This window comes from Paramormyrops kingsleyae, chromosome 21, assembly GCF_048594095.1.
Source record: "Paramormyrops kingsleyae isolate MSU_618 chromosome 21, PKINGS_0.4, whole genome shotgun sequence".
NCBI lineage: Eukaryota > Metazoa > Chordata > Actinopteri > Osteoglossiformes > Mormyridae > Paramormyrops > Paramormyrops kingsleyae.
Window position 1 is genome coordinate 21784239 of NC_132817.1, and position 19370 is coordinate 21803608.

Below are 19370 nucleotides of genomic sequence, written 5' to 3' on the forward strand. Positions count from 1 at the left end.
GTTAGCCTATTGATGCAATCCGTAATAACTGTTAGGGCATCTGGCCTAGGGTTAGCCTATTGATGCAATCCATAATAACTCTTAGGGGGTCTGGCCTAGGGTTAGCCTATTGATGCAATCCGTAATAACTGTTAGGGAATCTGGCCTAGGGTTAGCCTATTGATGCAATCTGTAATAACTGTTAAGATATCTGGCCTAGGGTTAGCCAATTGATGCAATCCGTAATAACTGTTATGATATCTGGCCTAGGGTTAGCCTATTGATGCAATCCGTAATAACTGTTACAATATCTGTTGCATGTCCAAATAATACCTGTTGTGACATTTGGCCTAGGGTTAGCCTATTGATGCAATCCGTAATAACTGTTAGGGAATCTGGCCTAGGGTTAGCCTATTGATGCAATCCGTAATAACTGTTAGGATATCTGGCCTAGGGTTAGCCTATTGATGCAATCCGTAATAACTGTTACAATATCTGTTGCATGTCCAAATAATACCTGTTGTGACATCTGGCCTAGGGTTAGCCTATTGATGCAATCCGTAATAACTGTTAGGGGATCTGGCCTAGGGTTGCCATATTGATGCAATCTGTAATAACTGTTAGGGAATCTGGCCTAGGGTTAGCCTATTGATGCAATCCGTAATAACTGTTAGAGAATCTGGCCTAGGGTTAGCCTATTGATGCAATCCGTAATAACTGTTAGGGAATCAGGCCTAGGGTTACCATATTGATGCAATCCGTAATAACTGTTAGAGAATCTGGCCTAGGGTTAGCCTATTGATGCAATCCGTAATAACTGTTAGAGAATCTGGCCTAGGGTTAGCTTATTGATGCAATCTGTAATAACTGTTAAGAAATCTGTTGCATAAGTCCAAATAATACCAGTTGTGACATCTGGCCTAGGGTTAGCCTATTGATGCAATCCGTAATAACTGTTCGGGGATCTGTCCTAGGGTTACCATATTGATGCCATCCGTAATAACTGTTAGGGAACCTGGCCTAGGGTTAGCTTATTGATGCAATCCGTAATAATCGTTAGGGCATCTGGCCTAGGGTTAGCCTGTTGATGTAAGCCGTAATAACTGTTAGGGGACCTGGCCTAGGGTTAGCCTATTGATGCAATCCGTAATGACCATTAGGAAGTCTGGCCTAGGGTTACCATATTGATGTAATCTGTAACAACTGTTAGGAGACTTTTGAGGATATCTGTAATATAACTGAAGCAGTCTCCCTAGGTAATATGTAATCTCTCACAATCTCATTTTGACACTTTGTCAATTTTTCACTTTGTCATGACCAATGAACAAGAAACACAAAAAGGTAGGCAATCTGTTATCTATATGTAGGGGATGCGACCTCATTAATGAACCCTAGGGGATCCCTCATGACTATGTAGGGGATTCGGCCTCAGCGACAAGCAGTAGGGTATCCGTCATCTGTATCTGCCTCTCCATACTGAGCCTTTCACCCAATGAATGCCTAAAGTTAATGAATAAATTAGCATGTCATGAATATTTTATGAAGATGCAGCTTTTCTGTGGAAGCCTAGGGAACCTGTAATACATATGTAGGGGATGTGGCCTCAGCGACAAGCAGTAGGGAATCCCTCATGTGTATGTAAGGGATGCGGCCTCAGCAATGAACAGTAGGGGATCTGTCATCTGTATGTAGAAGATGCAGCCTCAACTATCAACAGTAGGGGGCACGTTATCCTTAATTATGACATGCGGCCTCAGCAACAAACAGTAGGTGGTCCATCATCTGTATGTAGGAGATGCGGCCGCAGCAATGAACCTTAGGGGATTCCTCATGTCTATGTAGGGGATGTGGCCTCAGCGACAAGCAGTAGGGAATCCCTCATGTGTATGTAAGGGATGCGGCCTCAGCAATGAATAGTAGGGGATCTGTCATCTGTATGTAGAAGATGCAGCCTCAACTATCAACAGTAGGGGGCACGTTATCCTTAATTACGACATGCGGCCTCAGCAACAAACAGTAGGTGATCCATCATCCGTATGTAGGAGATGCGGCCGCAGCAATGAACCTTAGGGGATTCCTCATGTCTATGTAGGGGATGTGGCCTCAGCGACAAGCGGTAGGGAATCCGTTATGTGTTCGTAGGACAGGCGGCCTCAACAACAAACAGTAGTGAATCTGTTACCGATATATATGAAATGTGGCTTATGCATATGTAATCCGTAATCCCTCAGTCTCCTTTTAACACTTTGACATTTGGTCACGGTCACTCTAGTGACCATGATGACCAATCCTGGTCTAACTGAGGGAACCGGTGACCTACATGTACTCAGTGAGCCTTTAGAAATGATGCTGAGGGACTGCATAATAAAATACTTCTGATAGGTTGACAGCATGCAGCGTCACTAGACATCTCTAGCATGAACCGTGCACAGTGCCATTTCAAAGGCCGTGAAAAAGAAAGCTTTCAAACTTTGATATAATCATCAAACACTTTATTTCCATGCAAGCAAAACTGTGGCTTTCGTAGGAGGCAAATGGGACCATGTGCAACGCAGAGACCCAGACACTTCTCCCTCTCTGGTGGCACACACCCTACTCCCTGAAATTTAAGGAGACAACCACAAATCGTCAGCGACAAAGACCAGCACCACCACAGTCAAGCGGTAGCGACAGCAGTGGCAACTCAGGTTTTCTACATGTGGCGGCTTACTTTTTCAACTCGTCAATGAATTGACCGACATGGTCCATAGTGAGGGACAAGTCCAAGGCCAACTCATAAAGCTCCTTGTTTTTGTACACTAGACTGCTGATCTTAAAGAAGAACATTGTGTTAGATTCATGTTCCTGATTTTTAAAACCTAGTTAAATTGAATGAAAGCGTACTTACAGTGTGGAAAGATATCGGCAGATGCCACTTATCTTGGAAAGTTTCCTTCAGCAGCACCTTCAAGCGGTCCGGATATGCCGACACCTGCAACATTTCAGGGCAGACTGATGTGTCTTTGATGACGCCACACAGAGTCACGTGCATGCCATGCCCGTTAGAGAAATTAAATGCCTCACCGGCTTCATTTCGTACAGCTGTGGAACCCTTCTGCGGAGGCTGCGAAGCTGTAATGAGACCTGTGATTATGTATGTTTGCAGTTTTACATGTGTGCATGCCAAAGAAAGTAAATAGGTGAGACTTACTTCACCCTCTTCACCCTCCGGTGACGCGGCTTGTTCCGCTGCGCCTTGTTCCGCTGCACCTTGTTCTAGCTGCGCCTTGTTCCGCGGCGCCTTGTTCCGCGGCGCCTTGTTCCGCTGCGCCTTGTTCCGCGGCGCCTTGTTCCGCTGCGCCTTGTTCCGCGGCGCCTTGTTCCGCGGCGCCTTGTTCCGCGGCGCCTTGTTCCGCGGCGCCTTGTTCCGCTGCACCTTCACCTGGAATGTCAAGAGAGACACCCATGTCTTCAGCATCATTGTCATGGGGGTGGTCAATCGATTAACTTGGCTATACTTTGTCATTTGCATCTCTTACCTATGGCAGGAGCTTCGTTCCTCTCGGGGGTACTGCTGAGGTACTCTTCTTCAAACTGAGCCATGAGTTGTGAGACTACCAAAGACAACAAAATTAATTTAACCTCCTTATACCTTCCGTAAACCCTATCCTCTACTTTCGAGCATTGTAGGGATTACGGAATCATGTCAAGAACCTTCTAGAAGTCTCTAAGCACGATGTTGGAGAATAAACTCGATTGTACCGTTACACACGACCTACACCCAGCACATTTTCGTGTTCGCTAGCCGACCGAATGTTTCCCAATGGCCGTTTTAATCAAGCGCGGCATGTCGCTCACATTTAGAGATTTAAAGTCTAAGCATCTTGCTCTGAGATAAACAGTGAGATAGCTTAAAACTGGCAAAGTGTCGAATATTAAATGTGACAGACAGAAAAGTTTCACGTTACTTACTAAGGGCTGATTCCAGACGTGCAATCTTCAGCCAGTCAGACATGCGTACAGCTCTGTTTCGCAGAGGGTTCTGGGCGCACCACAAAGCACATTCTGTACTGTCCCCCTGCCTCTCCATACTGAGCCTTTCACCCAATGAATGCCTAAAGTTAATGAATAAATTAGCATGTCATGAATATTTTATGAAGATGCAGCTTTTCTATGGAAGCCTAGGGTATCCGTAACACATATGTAGGGGATGTGGCCTCAGCGACAAGCGGTAGGGGATCCCTAATGTCTATGTAGGGGATGTGGCCTCAGCAATGAACAGTAGGGGATCTGTTATCTGTATGTAGAAGATGCAGCCTCAACTATCAACAGTAGGGGGCACGTTATCCTTAATTATGACATGCGGCCTCAGCAACAAACAGTAGGTGATCCATCATCTGTATGTAGGAGATGCGGCCTCAGCAATGAACCTTAGGTAATACCTCACGCCTATGTAGGGGATGTGGCCTCAGCGACAAGCAGTAGGGTATCCGTCATCTTTTTGTATGTGATGCAGCCTCAAAGACAAGCAGTAGGGCATCCCTCATGCCTATGTAGGAGATGTGGCCTGAGCGACAAGCAGTAGGGTACCCGTTATCTGTATGTAGGAGATGCGGCCTCGACTATCAACAGTAGGGGGCACGTTATCCTTAATTATGACATGCAGCCTCAGCAACAAACAGTAGGTGATCCATCATCTGTATGTAGGAGATGCGGCCGCAGCAGTGAACCTTAGGGGATCCCTCATGTCTATGTAGGGGATGCGGCCTCAACAACAAACAGTAGTGAATCTGTTACCGATATATATGAAATGTGGCTTATGCATATGTAATCCGTAATCCCTCAGTCTCCTTTTAACACTTTGACATTTGGTCACGGTCACTCTAGTGACCATGATGACCAATCCTGGTCTAACTGAGGGAACCGGTGACCTACATGTACTCAGTGAGCCTTTAGAAATGATGCTGAGGGACTGCATAATACAATACTTCTGATAGGTTGACAGCATGCAGCGTCACTAGACATCTCTAGCATGAACCGTGCACAGTGCCATTTCAAAGGCCGTGAAAAAGAAAGCTTTCAAACTTTGATATAATCATCAAACACTTTATTTCCATGCAAGCAAAACTGTGGCTTTCGTAGGAGGCAAATGGGACCATGTGCAATGCAAAGACCCAGACACTTCTCCCTCTCTGGTGGCACACACCCTACTCCCTGAAATTTAAGGAGACAACCACAAATCATCAGCGACAACGACCACCACCACCACAGTCAAGCGGAAGCGACAGCAGTGGCAACTCAGGTTTTCTACATGCGGCGGCTTACTTTTTCAACTCGTTGATGAATTGACCGACGTGGTCCAGAGTGAGGGACAAGTCCAAGGCCAACTCATAAAGCTCCTTGTTTTTGTACACTAGACTGCTGATCTGAAAGAAGAACATTGTGTTAGATTCATGTTCCTGATTTTAAAATTTGAATGAAAGCGTACTTACAGTGCAGAAACATATAGGCAGATGCCACTTGTCTTGGAAGGTTTCCTTCATCAGCTCCTTCAAGCGGTCCGGATATGCCGACAGCTGCAACATTTCAGGGCAGACTGATGTTTCTTTGACGACGACACACGCAGTCACGTGCATGCCATGCCCGTTAGAGAAATTAAATGCCTCACCGGCTTCATTTCCTCCGGCCGTGGAGCCCTCAGGAGGGTGCGAAACTGTAATGAGACCTGTGATTATGTATGTTTACAGTTTTACATGTGTGCACGCCGAAGAAAGTAAATAGGTGAGACTTACTTCACCTTCTTTGCGCTTGGGGGACTTGCTTCTGCCCTCCGGTGACACGCCTTGTGCGGCTGCGCCTTCACCTGTAATGTCAAGAGGGACACCCATGTCTTGAGCATCACTGTGATGGGGGGGGTCAATCAATTGACTTGGCTATACTTTGTCATTTGCATCTCTTACCTACGGCAGGAGCTTCGTTCCCCTTGGTGGTACTGCTGACCTGCTCTTCATCAATCTCAGCCATGATGTATGAGACTACCAAAGACAACAAAATTAATTTAACCTCCTTATACCTTCCGTAAACCCTATCCTCTACTTTCGAGCAGTGTAGGGATTACGGAATCATGTCAAGAACCTTCTAGAAGTCTCTAAGCACGATGTTGGAGAATAAACTCGATTGTACCGTTACACACGACCTACACCCAGCACATTTTCGTGTTTGCTAGCCGACCGAATGTTTCCCAATGGCCGTTTTAGTCAAGCGCGGCATGTCGCTCACATTTAGAGATTTAAAGTCTAAGCATCTTGCTCTGAGATAAACAGTGAGATAGCTTAAAACTGTCAAAGTGTCGAATATTAAATGTGACAGACAGAAAAGTTTCACGTTACTTACTAAGGGCTGATTCCAGACGTGCAATCTTCAGCCAGTCAGACATGCGTACAGCTCTGTTTCGCAGAGGGTTCTGGGCGCACCACAAAGCACATTCTGTACTGTCCCCCTGCCTCTCCATACTGAGCCTTTCACCCAATGAATGCCTAAAGTTAATGAATAAATTAGCATGTCATGAATATTTTATGAAGATGCAGCTTTTCTATGGAAGCCTAGGGTATCCGTAACACATATGTAGGGGATGTGGCCTCAGCGACAAGCGGTAGGGGATCCCTAATGTCTATGTACGGGATGCAGCCTCAGCAATGAACAGTAGGGGTTCCGTCATCTGTATGTAGAAGATGCAGCCTCAACAATCAACAGTAGGGGGCACGTTATCCTTAATTATGACATGCGGACTCAGCAGCAAACAGTAGGCATTCCATCATCTGTATGTAGGGGACGCGGCCTCAGCAATGAACCTTAGGGAATTCCCTCATGCCTATGTAGGGAATGCGGCCTCAGCAATGAACAGTAGGGCACCCGTAATCTGTATGTAGGGGATGCGGCCTCAGCAATGACCCTTAGGTAATACCTCATGTCTGTGTAGGGGATGTGGCCTCAGCGACAAGCAGTAGGGAATCCATTATGTGTTCGTAGGACAGGCGGCCTCAACAACGAACAGTAGTGAATCTGTTACTGATATATATGAAATGTGGTTTATGCATATGTAATCCGTAATCCCTCAGTCTCCTTTTAACACTGTGACATTTGGCCACGGTCACTCTAGTGACCATGACGACCAATCCTGGTCTAACTGAGGGAACCGGTGACCTACATGTACTCAGTGAGCCTTTAGAAATGATACTGAGGGATTGCATAATACAATACTTCTGATAGGTTGACAGCATGCAGCGTCACTAGACATCTCTAGCATGAACCGTGCACAGTGCCATTTCAAAGGCCGTGAAAAAGAAAGCTTTCAAACTTTGATATAATCATCAAACACTTTATTTCCATGCAAGCAAAACTGTGGCTTTCGTAGGAGGCAAATGGGACCATGTGCAACGCAGAGACCCAGACACTTCTCCCTCTCTGGTGGCACACACCCTACTCCCTGAAATTTAAGGAGACAACCACAAATCATCAGCGACAACGACCACCACCACCACAGTCAAGCGGAAGCGACAGCAGTGGCAACTCAGGTTTTCTACATGCGGCGGCTTACTTTTTCAACTCGTTGATGAATTGACCGACGTGGTCCAGAGTGAGGGACAAGTCCAAGGCCAACTCATAAAGCTCCTTGTTTTTGTACACTAGACTGCTGATCTTAAAGAAGAACATTGTGTTAGATTCATGTTCCTGATTTTTAAATTTGAATGAAAGCGTACTTACAGTGCAGAAACATATAGGCAGATGCCACTTGTCTTGGAAGGTTTCCATCATCAGCTCCTTCAAGCGGTCCGGATATGCCGACAGCTGCAACATTTCAGGGCAGACTGATGTTTCTTTGACGACGACACACGCAGTCACGTGCATGCCATGCCCGTTAGAGAAATTAAATGCCTCACCGGCTTCATTTCCTCCGGCCGTGGAGCCCTCAGGAGGGTGCGAAACTGTAATGAGACCTGTGATTATGTATGTTTACAGTTTTACATGTGTGCACGCCGAAGAAAGTAAATAGGTGAGACTTACTTCACCCTCTTTGCGCTTGGGGGACTTGCTTCTGCCCTCCGGTGACACGCCTTGTGCCGCTGCGCCTTCACCTGTAATGTCAAGAGGGACACCCATGTCTTGAGCATCACTGTGATGGGGGGGGTCAATCAATTGACTTGGCTATACTTTGTCATTTGCATCTCTTACCTACGGCAGGAGCTTCGTTCTCCTTGGTGGTACTGCTGACCTGCTCTTCATCAATCTCAGCCATGATGTATGAGACTACCAAAGACAACAAAATTAATTTAACCTCCTTATACCTTCCGTAAGCCCTATCCTCTACTTTCGAGCATTGTAGGGATTACGGAATCATGTCAAGAACCTTCTAGAAGTCTCTAAGCACGATGTTGGAGAATAAACTCGATTGTACCGTTACACACGACCTACACCCAGCACATTTTCGTGTTCGCTAGCCGACCGAATGTTTCCCAATGGCCGTTTTAATCAAGCGCGGCATGTCGCTCACATTTAGAGATTTAAAGTCTAAGCATCTTGCTCTGAGATAAACAGTGAGATAGCTTAAAACTGGCAAAGTGTCGAATATTAAATGTGACAGACAGAAAAGTTTCACGTTACTTACTAAGGGCTGATTCCAGACGTGCAATCTTCAGCCAGTCAGACATGCGTACAGCTCTGTTTCGCAGAGGGTTCTGGGCGCACCACAAAGCACATTCTGTACTGTCCCCCTGCCTCTCCATACTGAGCCTTTCACCCAATGAATGCCTAAAGTTAATGAATAAATTAGCATGTCATGAATATTTTATGAAGATGCAGCTTTTCTATGGAAGCCTAGGGATTCTGTAATGCATATGTAGGGGATGTGGCCTCAGCGACAAGCGGTAGGGAATCCCTAATGTCTATGTAGGGGATGCAGCCTCAGCAATGAACAGTAGGGGTTCCGTCATCTGTATGTAGAAGATGCAGCCTCAACAATCAACAGTAGGGGGCACGTTATCCTTAATTATGACATGCGGCCTCAGCAGCAAACAGTAGGCATTCCATCATCTGTATGTAGGGGACGTGGCCTCAGCAATGAACCTTAGGGAATTCCCTCATGCCTATGTAGGGAATGCGGCCTCAGCAATGAACAGTAGGGCACCCGAATTCTGTATGTAGGAGATGCGGCCTCAGCAATGACCGTTAGGTAATACCTCATGTCTATGTAGGGGATGTGGCCTCAGCGACAAGCAGTAGGTAATCCATTATGTGTTCGTAGGACAGGCGGCCTCAACAACGAACAGTAGTGAATCTGTTACCGATATATATGAAATGTGGTTTATGCATATGTAATCCGTAATCCCTCAGTCTCCTTTTAACACTCTGACATTTGGCCACGGTCACTCTAGTGACCATGACGACCAATCCTGGTCTAACTGAGGGAACCGGTGACCTACATGTACTCAGTGAGCCTTTAGAAATGATACTGAGGGATTGCATAATACAATACTTCTGATAGGTTGACAGCATGCAGCGTCACTAGACATCTCTAGCATGAACCGTGCACAGTGCCATTTCAAAGGCCGTGAAAAAGAAAGCTTTCAAACTTTGATATAATCATCAAACACTTTATTTCCATGCAAGCAAAACTGTGGCTTTCGTAGGAGGCAAATGGGACCATGTGCAACGCAGAGACCCAGACACTTCTCCCTCTCTGGTGGCACACACCCTACTCCCTGAAATTTAAGGAGACAACCACAAATCGTCAGCGACAACGACCACCACCACCACAGTCAAGCGGTAGCGACAGCAGTGGCAACTCAGGTTTTCTACATGCGACGGCTTACTTTTTCAACTCCTCGATGAAGTGAGCGACGTGTTCCAGAGTGAGGGACAAGTCCATGGCCAACTCATAAAACTCCTTGTTTTGGTACACCAGGGTGCTGATCTGAAAGAAGAACATTCTGTTAGATTCACATTCCTGATTTTTAAAACCTAATGAAATTGAATTAAAGCGTACTTACAGTGCAGGAAGATATGGGCAGATGCCACTTGTTTTGGAAGGTTTCCTTCAGCAGCTCCTTCAAGCGGTCCGGATATGCCGACAGCTGCAACATTTCAGGGCAGACTGATGTGTCTTTGACAACGTCACACACAGTCACGTGCATGCCATGCCCGTTAGAGAAATTAAATGCCTCACCGGTATCATTTCCTCCGGCCGTGGAGCCACTCTCAGGAGGCTGCGAAGCTGTAATGAGACCTGTGATTATGTATGTTTGCAGTTTTACATGTGTGCATGCCAAAGAAAGTAAATAGGTGAGACTTACTTCACCCTCTTCACCCTCCGGTGACGTGCCTTGTTCCGCTGCGCCTTGTTCCGCTGCGCCTTGTTCCGCTGCGCCTTGTTCCGCTGCGCCTTGTTCCGCTGCGCCTTGTTCCGCGGCGCCTTGTTCCGCTGCGCCTTGTTCCGCTGCGCCTTGTTCCGCGGCGCCTTGTTCCGCTGCGCCTTGTTCCGCGGCGCCTTGTTCCGCTGCGCCTTGTTCCGCTGCACCTTCACCTGGAATGTCAAGAGAGACACCCATGTCTTCAGCATCATTGTCATGGGGGGGTCAATCGATTAACTTGGCTATACTTTGTCATTTGCATCTCTTACCTATGGCAGGAGCTTCGTTCCTCTCGGGGGTACTGCTGAGGTACTCTTCTTCAAACTGAGCCATGAGGTGTGAGACTACCAAAGACAACAAAATTAATTAAACCTCCTTATACCTTCCGTAAACCCTATCCTCTACTTTCGAGCAGTGTAGGGATTACGGAATCATGTCAAGAACCTTCTAGAAGTCTCTAAGCACGATGTTGGAGAATAAACTCGATTGTACCGTTACACACGACCTACACCCGGCACATTTTCGTGTTCGCTAGCCGACCGAACATTTCCCAATAGCTGTTTTAATCAAGCGCGGCATGTCGCTCACATTTAGAGATTTAAAGTCTAAACATCTTGCTCTGAGATAAACAGTGAGATAGCTTAAAACTGTCAAAGTGTCGAATATTAAATGTGACAGACAGAAAAGTTTCACGTTACTTACTAAGGGCTGATTCCAGACGTGCAATCTCCAGCCAGTCAGACATGCGTACAGCTCTGTTTCGCAGAGGGTTCTGAGCGTACCACAAAGCACATTATGTACTGTCCCCCTGCCTCTCCATACTGAGCCTTTCACCCAATGGATGCCTAAAGTTAATGAATAAATTAGCATGTCGTGAATATTTTATGAAGATGCAGCTTTTCTATGGAAGCCTAGGGAATCTGTAATAGATATGTAGGGGATGCGGCCTCAGCGACAAGCAGTAGGGAATCCCTTATGTCTATGTAGGGGATGCAGCCTCAGCAATGAACAGTAGGGAATCTGTCATCTGTATGTAGAAGATGCAGCCTCAACAATCAACAGTAGGGGGCACGTTATCCTTAATTATGACATGCGGCCTCAGCAGCAAACAGTAGGCAATCCATCATCTGTATGTAGGAGATGCAGCCTCAGCAATGAACCTTAGGTAATACCTCATGTCTATGTAGGGTATGTGGCCTTCGCAGCAACACGTAGGGCTTATGTTCCCCATATCTATGGGATGCGGCCTCGGCAACAAACAGTGGGGCATCCGTCACCCATATGTAGGAGATGCGGCCTCAGCACCGAGCAGCAGAGAATCCGTCATCCGTAGATAGGAGATGCGGCCTCAGCGATGAAACCCAAGTAAGACGTTACCCATACGTAGCAGATGCAGCTTCAGCGAGGAACCATAGGGACCGCGTTACCCATATGTATGGAATGCGGCTTATTTATATGTGATCCGTAATCCCGGAGTCATTTTTGCTGAATGTGCCTTTAGAAACGAGACCTAGGGAATGCGTAATACATACGCGTGTGACGTAGATACACTTCTGATAGGCTGACGGCATGCAGCGTCAGTAGACATTTCTACCATGAGCCGTGCACAGTGATGACAAAAAGGACTGATGGACACTCATTGCAATTAACAACAGGCATTTATTAGCCTAACAATTGAAAAGATAAAACTCAAAATGCGATGAAAAACTGCCGACTGCATCCACATTCAGACCTGGTCAGTGGATCTGTTAAGAGACAAAGAACAAATACGGGTGATCAGAAAAAACAGCCGCGACGTTGAAATGACGGTGACTGCAAAGCAATTTTACCAATGTTCAGTTGATATAACTTACCTTTGCATTTGTTTCAGGAGTGCCCTGATGTTGTCAATCGTCAGGGCCATGTCTTTACACTCCGCCAGGAGCTCAGGACGGTTATACAGTACTTCATTGATCTGAAAAGTGAATATAACATTGTGCTTGTGTTTCTAATTTTGCAACAACCTATGACATTGACTGAAAGGATACTTACAGTCTTAGTGCTTATGGGCGAGTCGAGATGGTCCGAGAAAGACCTCTTGACCTTCTCCCTGAAATGATCAGTGTACAGCAGCTTCCTACGATACGTCGGTCTCTGAAATATTTCAGGGGCAAACAAGAACCAGCATGTCTTTAACGCCACCACAGACATGTATATGCCCTCTCACAAAAACAGATACAAACACACAGACACACCCGTCTTTAAAAATGAGACAAAACCTCACCTCTGTACCAGCCGGCCGGACAACCGTCTTTGGTAGGGGACTTGGGAGCTGTGATGAGAAAAAAAAAAAGGTGGGTTTTCGGTTTTGTATTTGCGCAAAGGTCAGGCAAGCCATTCCAATGCCTCAAATTGCCAAGACGGCATACTGGCATGACTTACCTCGGCATCTTCGTCCCCAGACGGACTGGATGGGTCGTTTAGGTCCGAGGACAAAGTGACGACTGAAGAGTGTGGATGGACATGTAGAGAACAACACAGATACATTCTGTCAGTATCCAGACCACTATTCCATTTTTCCAGCTATTGCATATTTGCTTGACTATACCTTGTGACTTACACATCTCTTCGGCAGGTAAGCGCTCCAGAGGTACGTGGCTGAGGGGGCTAAAGGTGAAGGGCGGAGAGTCTACCTTGCCGACCTGCCCCTGCAATCCCGCACTAGCCAATGGTACCGGGTCAAGTGAGCTGGAAGTGCACAGCGGGACCAGGCCCCCGCTGAGCTCCTCCACGAGGCCCGCACTCTCCGAGGGGACCAGGTCGAGGGGGCTTGAGCTGCACAATGGAACGGGGTCCTTTGTGACCTGCATCTGCAGGCCCGCATTCCCAGCTTTCTTCTTCTTTATCTTCTGCGGCCTGGGCTCGTCCTCCTCTGATGTTGAAGAGATGGTCAACCTAAGCCGCTTCCACGGCGAGTGGACCACTTCCTCCTCTGACTGAGACTGCTGACCGGTTTTACGGCACGGAGCCTTGCTCATGCCCAAGGCTGTCTGCAGGAGGCCCCGACCACTGCAGGCATCAGCACCGTCAGGCTCCGCGACATAAAACCGGTCAGCAGTCTGTGTGCTGTGGCACATCAGTCGGGCCACCAGCTGACGCTGCTTCTCCGGGAGGTTGCGCTGGATCTGTAAATGGGGACAGAGAAATCGATTAGCGTACCAGCGACAAATCATCAGGCGCTACGGACTTTGGCATCGTCCCGAATCACAACTTACGCAGGTCGACACACCCGTGCGGATCTCCGATACGGAGAACCCCCGTGGCAGGCCGCATGCGAGGCAGGTCTGTGTCACCACTTTATTAACTTTGCGGAAGGGCTGCCCGGACGCCGCAAAGAAAAATGTTGCTGGCTGGTGGCAGAAGCCGGGCAGACGTGGCCTCAGCTGAGCAAACCTTTGCAGCCAGGAATGCTCCCTTTCAGTGAGGGCGATTTTTGCCCTTCCAAAGGTGCCAGATGTTTTGTGATTGGCAACCTGTGAAGATGAGTACACGGGTTACCGGAGACGGTGTAGAACATCAGACTATGTGTGACAAACATATGAGTTCCATCACACGTTTTACTGGATTCAAAGATATCACGTCAACACGGTTTCCGGATGCTCACACTGATGACCATGAAGTCCCCTTCTGGGTGGGCCGCGTTGTATTCCTCGAGTGTCATATTTATTATGACACTGCTGCGGTGCCCGCTGATGGAAAATAGCAACGTCACCAGGCATCCGATGCAGCTGTTTCTAATGGCGATGTCTAGTGGCGATTCGGCCAGGTCATCTTCAAGAAAAAAGCGAAACGTGATCATGGCCCTCGGAAACATGACCGGTGCACTTTCCCCATTCTGTATTACTCTCTCTAATGATGTTGCGATGTATCTCAACAAATCCATGTAAAGCTCTTCGGGATAACTGTCGTGAAAGGCTCTATGCAAAAACAAATCAAACTGAATTGTGTAGATTTGACGGGTATCGACTTACCTAGGCAGTCGGGAATCTTGCCACGCAGCTCCGTGAGCAGAGCTGCTAGGTCTCCTCGTTGGGGCATCCTCTGTGTCTTTTTGTCTTTCACAGTCTGCCTGTGTCCGACAATTTTTTTGGTAACCAGCTGTACCTGGCATTTCAGGTGCCGGATGATGCCGGTCAGCCTTTTCTGGCTTAGTCGGACACAGGGCAGACTGTTGTCGACTAGGAACTGGGAAAATTTTATGATTGCCAATAAATGGTTTTTGATGGTGGTTACTTTGAATTTTGAATTTAGATGCTCCATCCAATTGTTAATTAGGGAGGGGTCAGCAATGTACTTTAGATGGGCCGGTGGCGGCTCATCCTGATTGCCCCACATGAATCGGACAAATTTTTCTACATTTTTTAACTCGTAATTATAATTTTCAATGACTTTAGAGGATGCCCCGACTCGGAACAGGGTGGCCTTATATTGAGGCAGGACTTCCTCTACGAAAGACAAGACAATCAAGATGACAGAAAGGCATTGTGCTTCATTTAATAATATTAAAACTACCATTCCACTTACCCGTGAAGAACAGCTGTGTGGCACGGCCCGGTTTGGCTGCCGCTACTGAAGCGGTGTTGTCCTCGGCCTGAGCCGGTGGCCGTACGAGCTTCTCCAGCTCATCCAGGCGCCTCTTCAGTGTCTGCACCTCCTCGTCCTTCTCCTTGGTAGCCTGTTTGTAATTTTGTAAAGCTGCCTTGGCCGCAGTCTGCTTTGCTGAGCTCACCTGGGTTACGTGGACAGATGTGAACTGCTTTTAGGCAATGCAATTTTGTGAAGATACACCACTGCTACAAAATTCAATTTTAATTCAACTTAGTTTAATACCAGCTTCTTGAGCTCCTGCCCTTCAATTTTGTGGCAAATCTTCAAGTGTCGATCCAAACGAACCAGGCTGGAGGCTGTGCAGCCACGCACAGGGCAATCTACTGGCCCAGAATAACGCTTTGAGGTAATGGCGTTGAGGAGCTTTCGCTCCTTTGGGTCCGTCAACTTGTGCACATGTGTTAAGTGCAAGCATAGATTCATGTAGGACACCCGGCAGAACGGGCACAGCTGTTTTGTCGGTGACATTCTGGGTGCTATCCCTGCCAAAGAAAGGTAAAACATTAAACTTTTGTGAATACAATAACATTGATTGCATGACTCTAACCTGTCCTTGGTAAATGGTGTAACATTAAATTAATATCCATTACGTGCATTGTAAATGCCATTTTTCACAACGGGGTCACTACAACGCACATTAGAAGACAGTTTTCTGATACACGGCTAGATCATTTAATCAATCGACAACAGCGATGAGACTAATGATACTGACAGTGATGATTATTATTTTTGTTTTCACTTTACATTCAGAGTACTCATAGAATTAATACATTTTTATGCATTTAGATGCAGCTCAAAGTGCTTTATATTACACACTAGTTAACAACTGCTATGCATTATACATGCGTTAGGAAACCCGGCATCCCTATGGATTTATTTTTTCTTTTGCACAACAAAAGATACTAGAAATCTATATGAATTCAAAGCAATAAATTAGACATAAAATGATAAAAGGACACCTTTGAATACACGAAAACACCATAACGATTGAGGATAAGCACGAGACACTGGCATATTTAATGTCTTAAATGCAAGCTAAACATGTGGAAGATACATTGATCAGAAAAATGTTTACACGTTGCATATTATCTACAAGTTACTGTAAAAGTACCGCTGCTGTAACTTTTGAACGGTTCTGCAATTTTAAAGTACTTACCAAAGTAGGTTAAACAATCGCGAATAAGCATCTCTTAATTATACATGCGTTAGGAAACCCGGCATCCCTATGGATTTTTTTTTTTTTTTTGCACGACGAAATACACTATAAATCTATATGAATTAAAATACATTTGACATAAAATGATAAAACGACATCTTTAAATAGACCAAAGCACCATAACCAGTGAGGATAAGCACGAGACATTGGCATATTTAAAGTCTTAAATGCAAGCTAAACATGCGGAAGATACATTGATCAGAAAAATGTTTACACGTTGCGTATTATCTACAAGTTACTGTAAAAGTACCGCTGCTGTAACTTTTGAACGGTTCTGCAATTTTAAAGTGCTTACCAAAGTAGGTTAAACAATCGCGAATAAGCATCTCTGAATTATACATGCGTTAGGAAACCCGGCATCCCTATGGATTTTTTTTTTTTTTTGCACGACGAAATACACTATAAATCTATATGAATTAAAATACATTTGACATAAAATGATAAAACGACATCTTTAAATAGACCAAAGCACCATAACCAGTGAGGATAAGCACGAGACATTGGCATATTTAAAGTCTTAAATGCAAGCTAAACATGCGGAAGATACATTGATCAGAAAAATGTTTACACGTTGCGTATTATCTACAAGTTACTGTAAAAGTACCGCTGCTGTAACTTTTGAACGGTTCTGCAATTTTAAAGTGCTTACCAAAGTAGGTTAAACAATCGCGAATAAGCATCTCTGAATTATACATGCGTTAGGAAACCCGGCATCCCTATGGATTTTTTTTTTTTTTTTGCACGACGAAATACACTATAAATCTATATGAATTAAAATACATTTGACATAAAATGATAAAACGACATCTTTAAATAGACCAAAGCACCATAACCAGTGAGGATAAGCACGAGACATTGGCATATTTAAAGTCTTAAATGCAAGCTAAACATGCGGAAGATACATTGATCAGAAAAATGTTTACACGTTGCGTATTATCTACAAGTTACTGTAAAAGTACCGCTGCTGTAACTTTTGAACGGTTCTGCAATTTTAAAGTGCTTACCAAAGTAGGTTAAACAATCGCGAATAAGCATCTCTGAATTATACATGCGTTAGGAAACCCGGCATCCCTATGGATTTTTTATTTTTTTTTGCACGACGAAATACACTATAAATCTATATGAATTAAAATACATTTGACATAAAATGATAAAACGACATCTTTAAATAGACCAAAGCACCATAACCAGTGAGGATAAGCACGAGACATTGGCATATTTAAAGTCTTAAATGCAAGCTAAACATGCGGAAGATACATTGATCAGAAAAATGTTTACACGTTGCGTATTATCTACAAGTTACTGTAAAAGTACCGCTGCTGTAACTTTTGAACGGTTCTGCAATTTTAAAGTGCTTACCAAAGTAGTTTAAACAATCGCGAATAAGCTTCACTCTCTCTGAATTATACACGCCTTAGAAAACCCGGCACCCCAATGGATTTTTTATTTTTGCACGACGAAATACACTATAAATCTATATGAATTAAAATACATTTGACATAAAATGATAAAACGACATCATTAAACAGACCAAAGCACCATAACCAGTGAGGATAAGCACGAGACAGCGCCATATTTAAAGTCTTAAATGCAAGCTAAACATGTGGAAGATACATTGATCAGAAAAACGGTTACACGTTGCACATTACCTACAAGTTACTGTAAATGTACCGCTGTTTTAACTTGTGAAAAGTTCCGTAATTTTACAGTAGCTTACCGAAGTAGCCAGGAGAATCCAGCTCCACTCTGTCCCAACACTGCCAACTGATTCCAAGCAGGGAGAACTGACGCACCAGTCTTGCGTAGTGCCCCGCCCCTCGTCGCACGTTTTTATGTTGATTGGCCCAATTAACAGGTGCGTTGCGTAGACGACGCGGAACTGAACTCAGTCTGGAGACAGACTAGGCAAATAGTAATTTCTAAGCTTGAAATGATTTTACTTTTAAAGTAGGTAATTCTGCTTCTGTAAAATTATGAAACTTTGAACACTTGTTCATACATATAGGTACTTCATGCACGGTGAATTTTAGACCTCTAGTTCGTATGGCTCAGCTGTCACGCCCCCTCATGTTTATGTATAAATTGTGGAATTAGTAATGAACAGTAGGGAACCCGTCATGTGTATGTAGGAGATGCAGCCTCAGCAACAAGCAGTAGGGGATCCATACATTAGAAACAAAATATAAATATAAATATATATATATATAAATATATACATACATATATATATATATATATATATATATATATATATATATAAATGTATCCTTGTGTGATGCTATAACAAGAACTTTAATTATATATCTTTTTAGCTTTACCTATGTATATATTCAACATAATATATTGGTGTGACTTACTTTAAGCCTCGCCAGTTGAGGCGGGCTAAGGTTCAATGTCGGCTGAAATATGAAGACCCCCTCAGGTTACCCGCCACATTAGCGCTTAAAAGCGATTTAAAATGTAAAACTACATGCCCCCCCAAACTTGTTCTGTATGTGCTGCTTTCTTGAAACTTGGCAGGTCAATTCATACTTATATCTAGTATGAGCACGCCAAATTTCAGAGCCCTAGCTCGTACGGTTCGGCCGTAGCGGCCGGTCAGCTTCGTTTGAGGCCTAGTCTCATGTCTTCGCATTGGCATATGTTGCCTAAGTTAGCAAACTCTAAAGCCCACTGCGGCTGAGTGGTAAGGGCTGCGCTAATGAAACTTGGCAAACTTATTCATACCTGCAACTAGTTTATCTGTGTGAAATTTCAAGCCCCTAGCCCACACGGTTCAGCTGCAGGACCCCCTCAGGTTACCCGCCACATTAGCGCTTAAAAGCGATTTAAAATGTAAAACTACATGGCCCCCAAAACTTGTTCTGTATGTGCTGCTTTCTTGAAACTTGGCACGTCAATTCATACTTATATCTAGTATAAGCACGCCGAATTTCAGAGCCCTAGCTTGTACGGTTCGGCCGTAGCGGCCGGTCAGCTTCGTTTGAGGCCTAGTCTCATGTCTTCGCATTGGCATATGTTGCCTAAGTTAGCAAACTCTAAAGCCCACTGCGGCTGAGTGGTAAGGGCTGCGCTAATGAAACTTGGCACACTTATTCATACCTGCAACTAGTTTATCTGTGTGAAATTTCAAGCCCCTAGCC

The 19370-nt window shown here is 45.1% G+C and overlaps 1 protein-coding gene across 1 annotated transcript; it reads right to left on the reverse strand.

Annotated features, from left to right (window-relative positions):
• Window positions 1–12003: 12003 nt before the first annotated feature.
• Window positions 12004–18015, reverse strand: LOC111849655 (uncharacterized). The gene is made up of 12 exons (XM_023822727.2): window positions 17945–18015; window positions 15234–15493; window positions 14928–15132; window positions 14375–14848; window positions 14008–14174; window positions 13619–13876; window positions 12964–13528; window positions 12786–12847; window positions 12628–12675; window positions 12396–12497; window positions 12218–12318; window positions 12004–12109 (listed from the first exon to the last, which is right to left on the reverse strand). Exons 2-12 carry the CDS (start codon window positions 15477–15479, stop codon window positions 12091–12093), a joined length of 2247 nt encoding a protein of 748 aa, XP_023678495.1. The 5' UTR covers window positions 15480–15493; window positions 17945–18015; the 3' UTR covers window positions 12004–12090.
• Between the last annotated feature and the right edge of the window lie 1355 nt (window positions 18016–19370).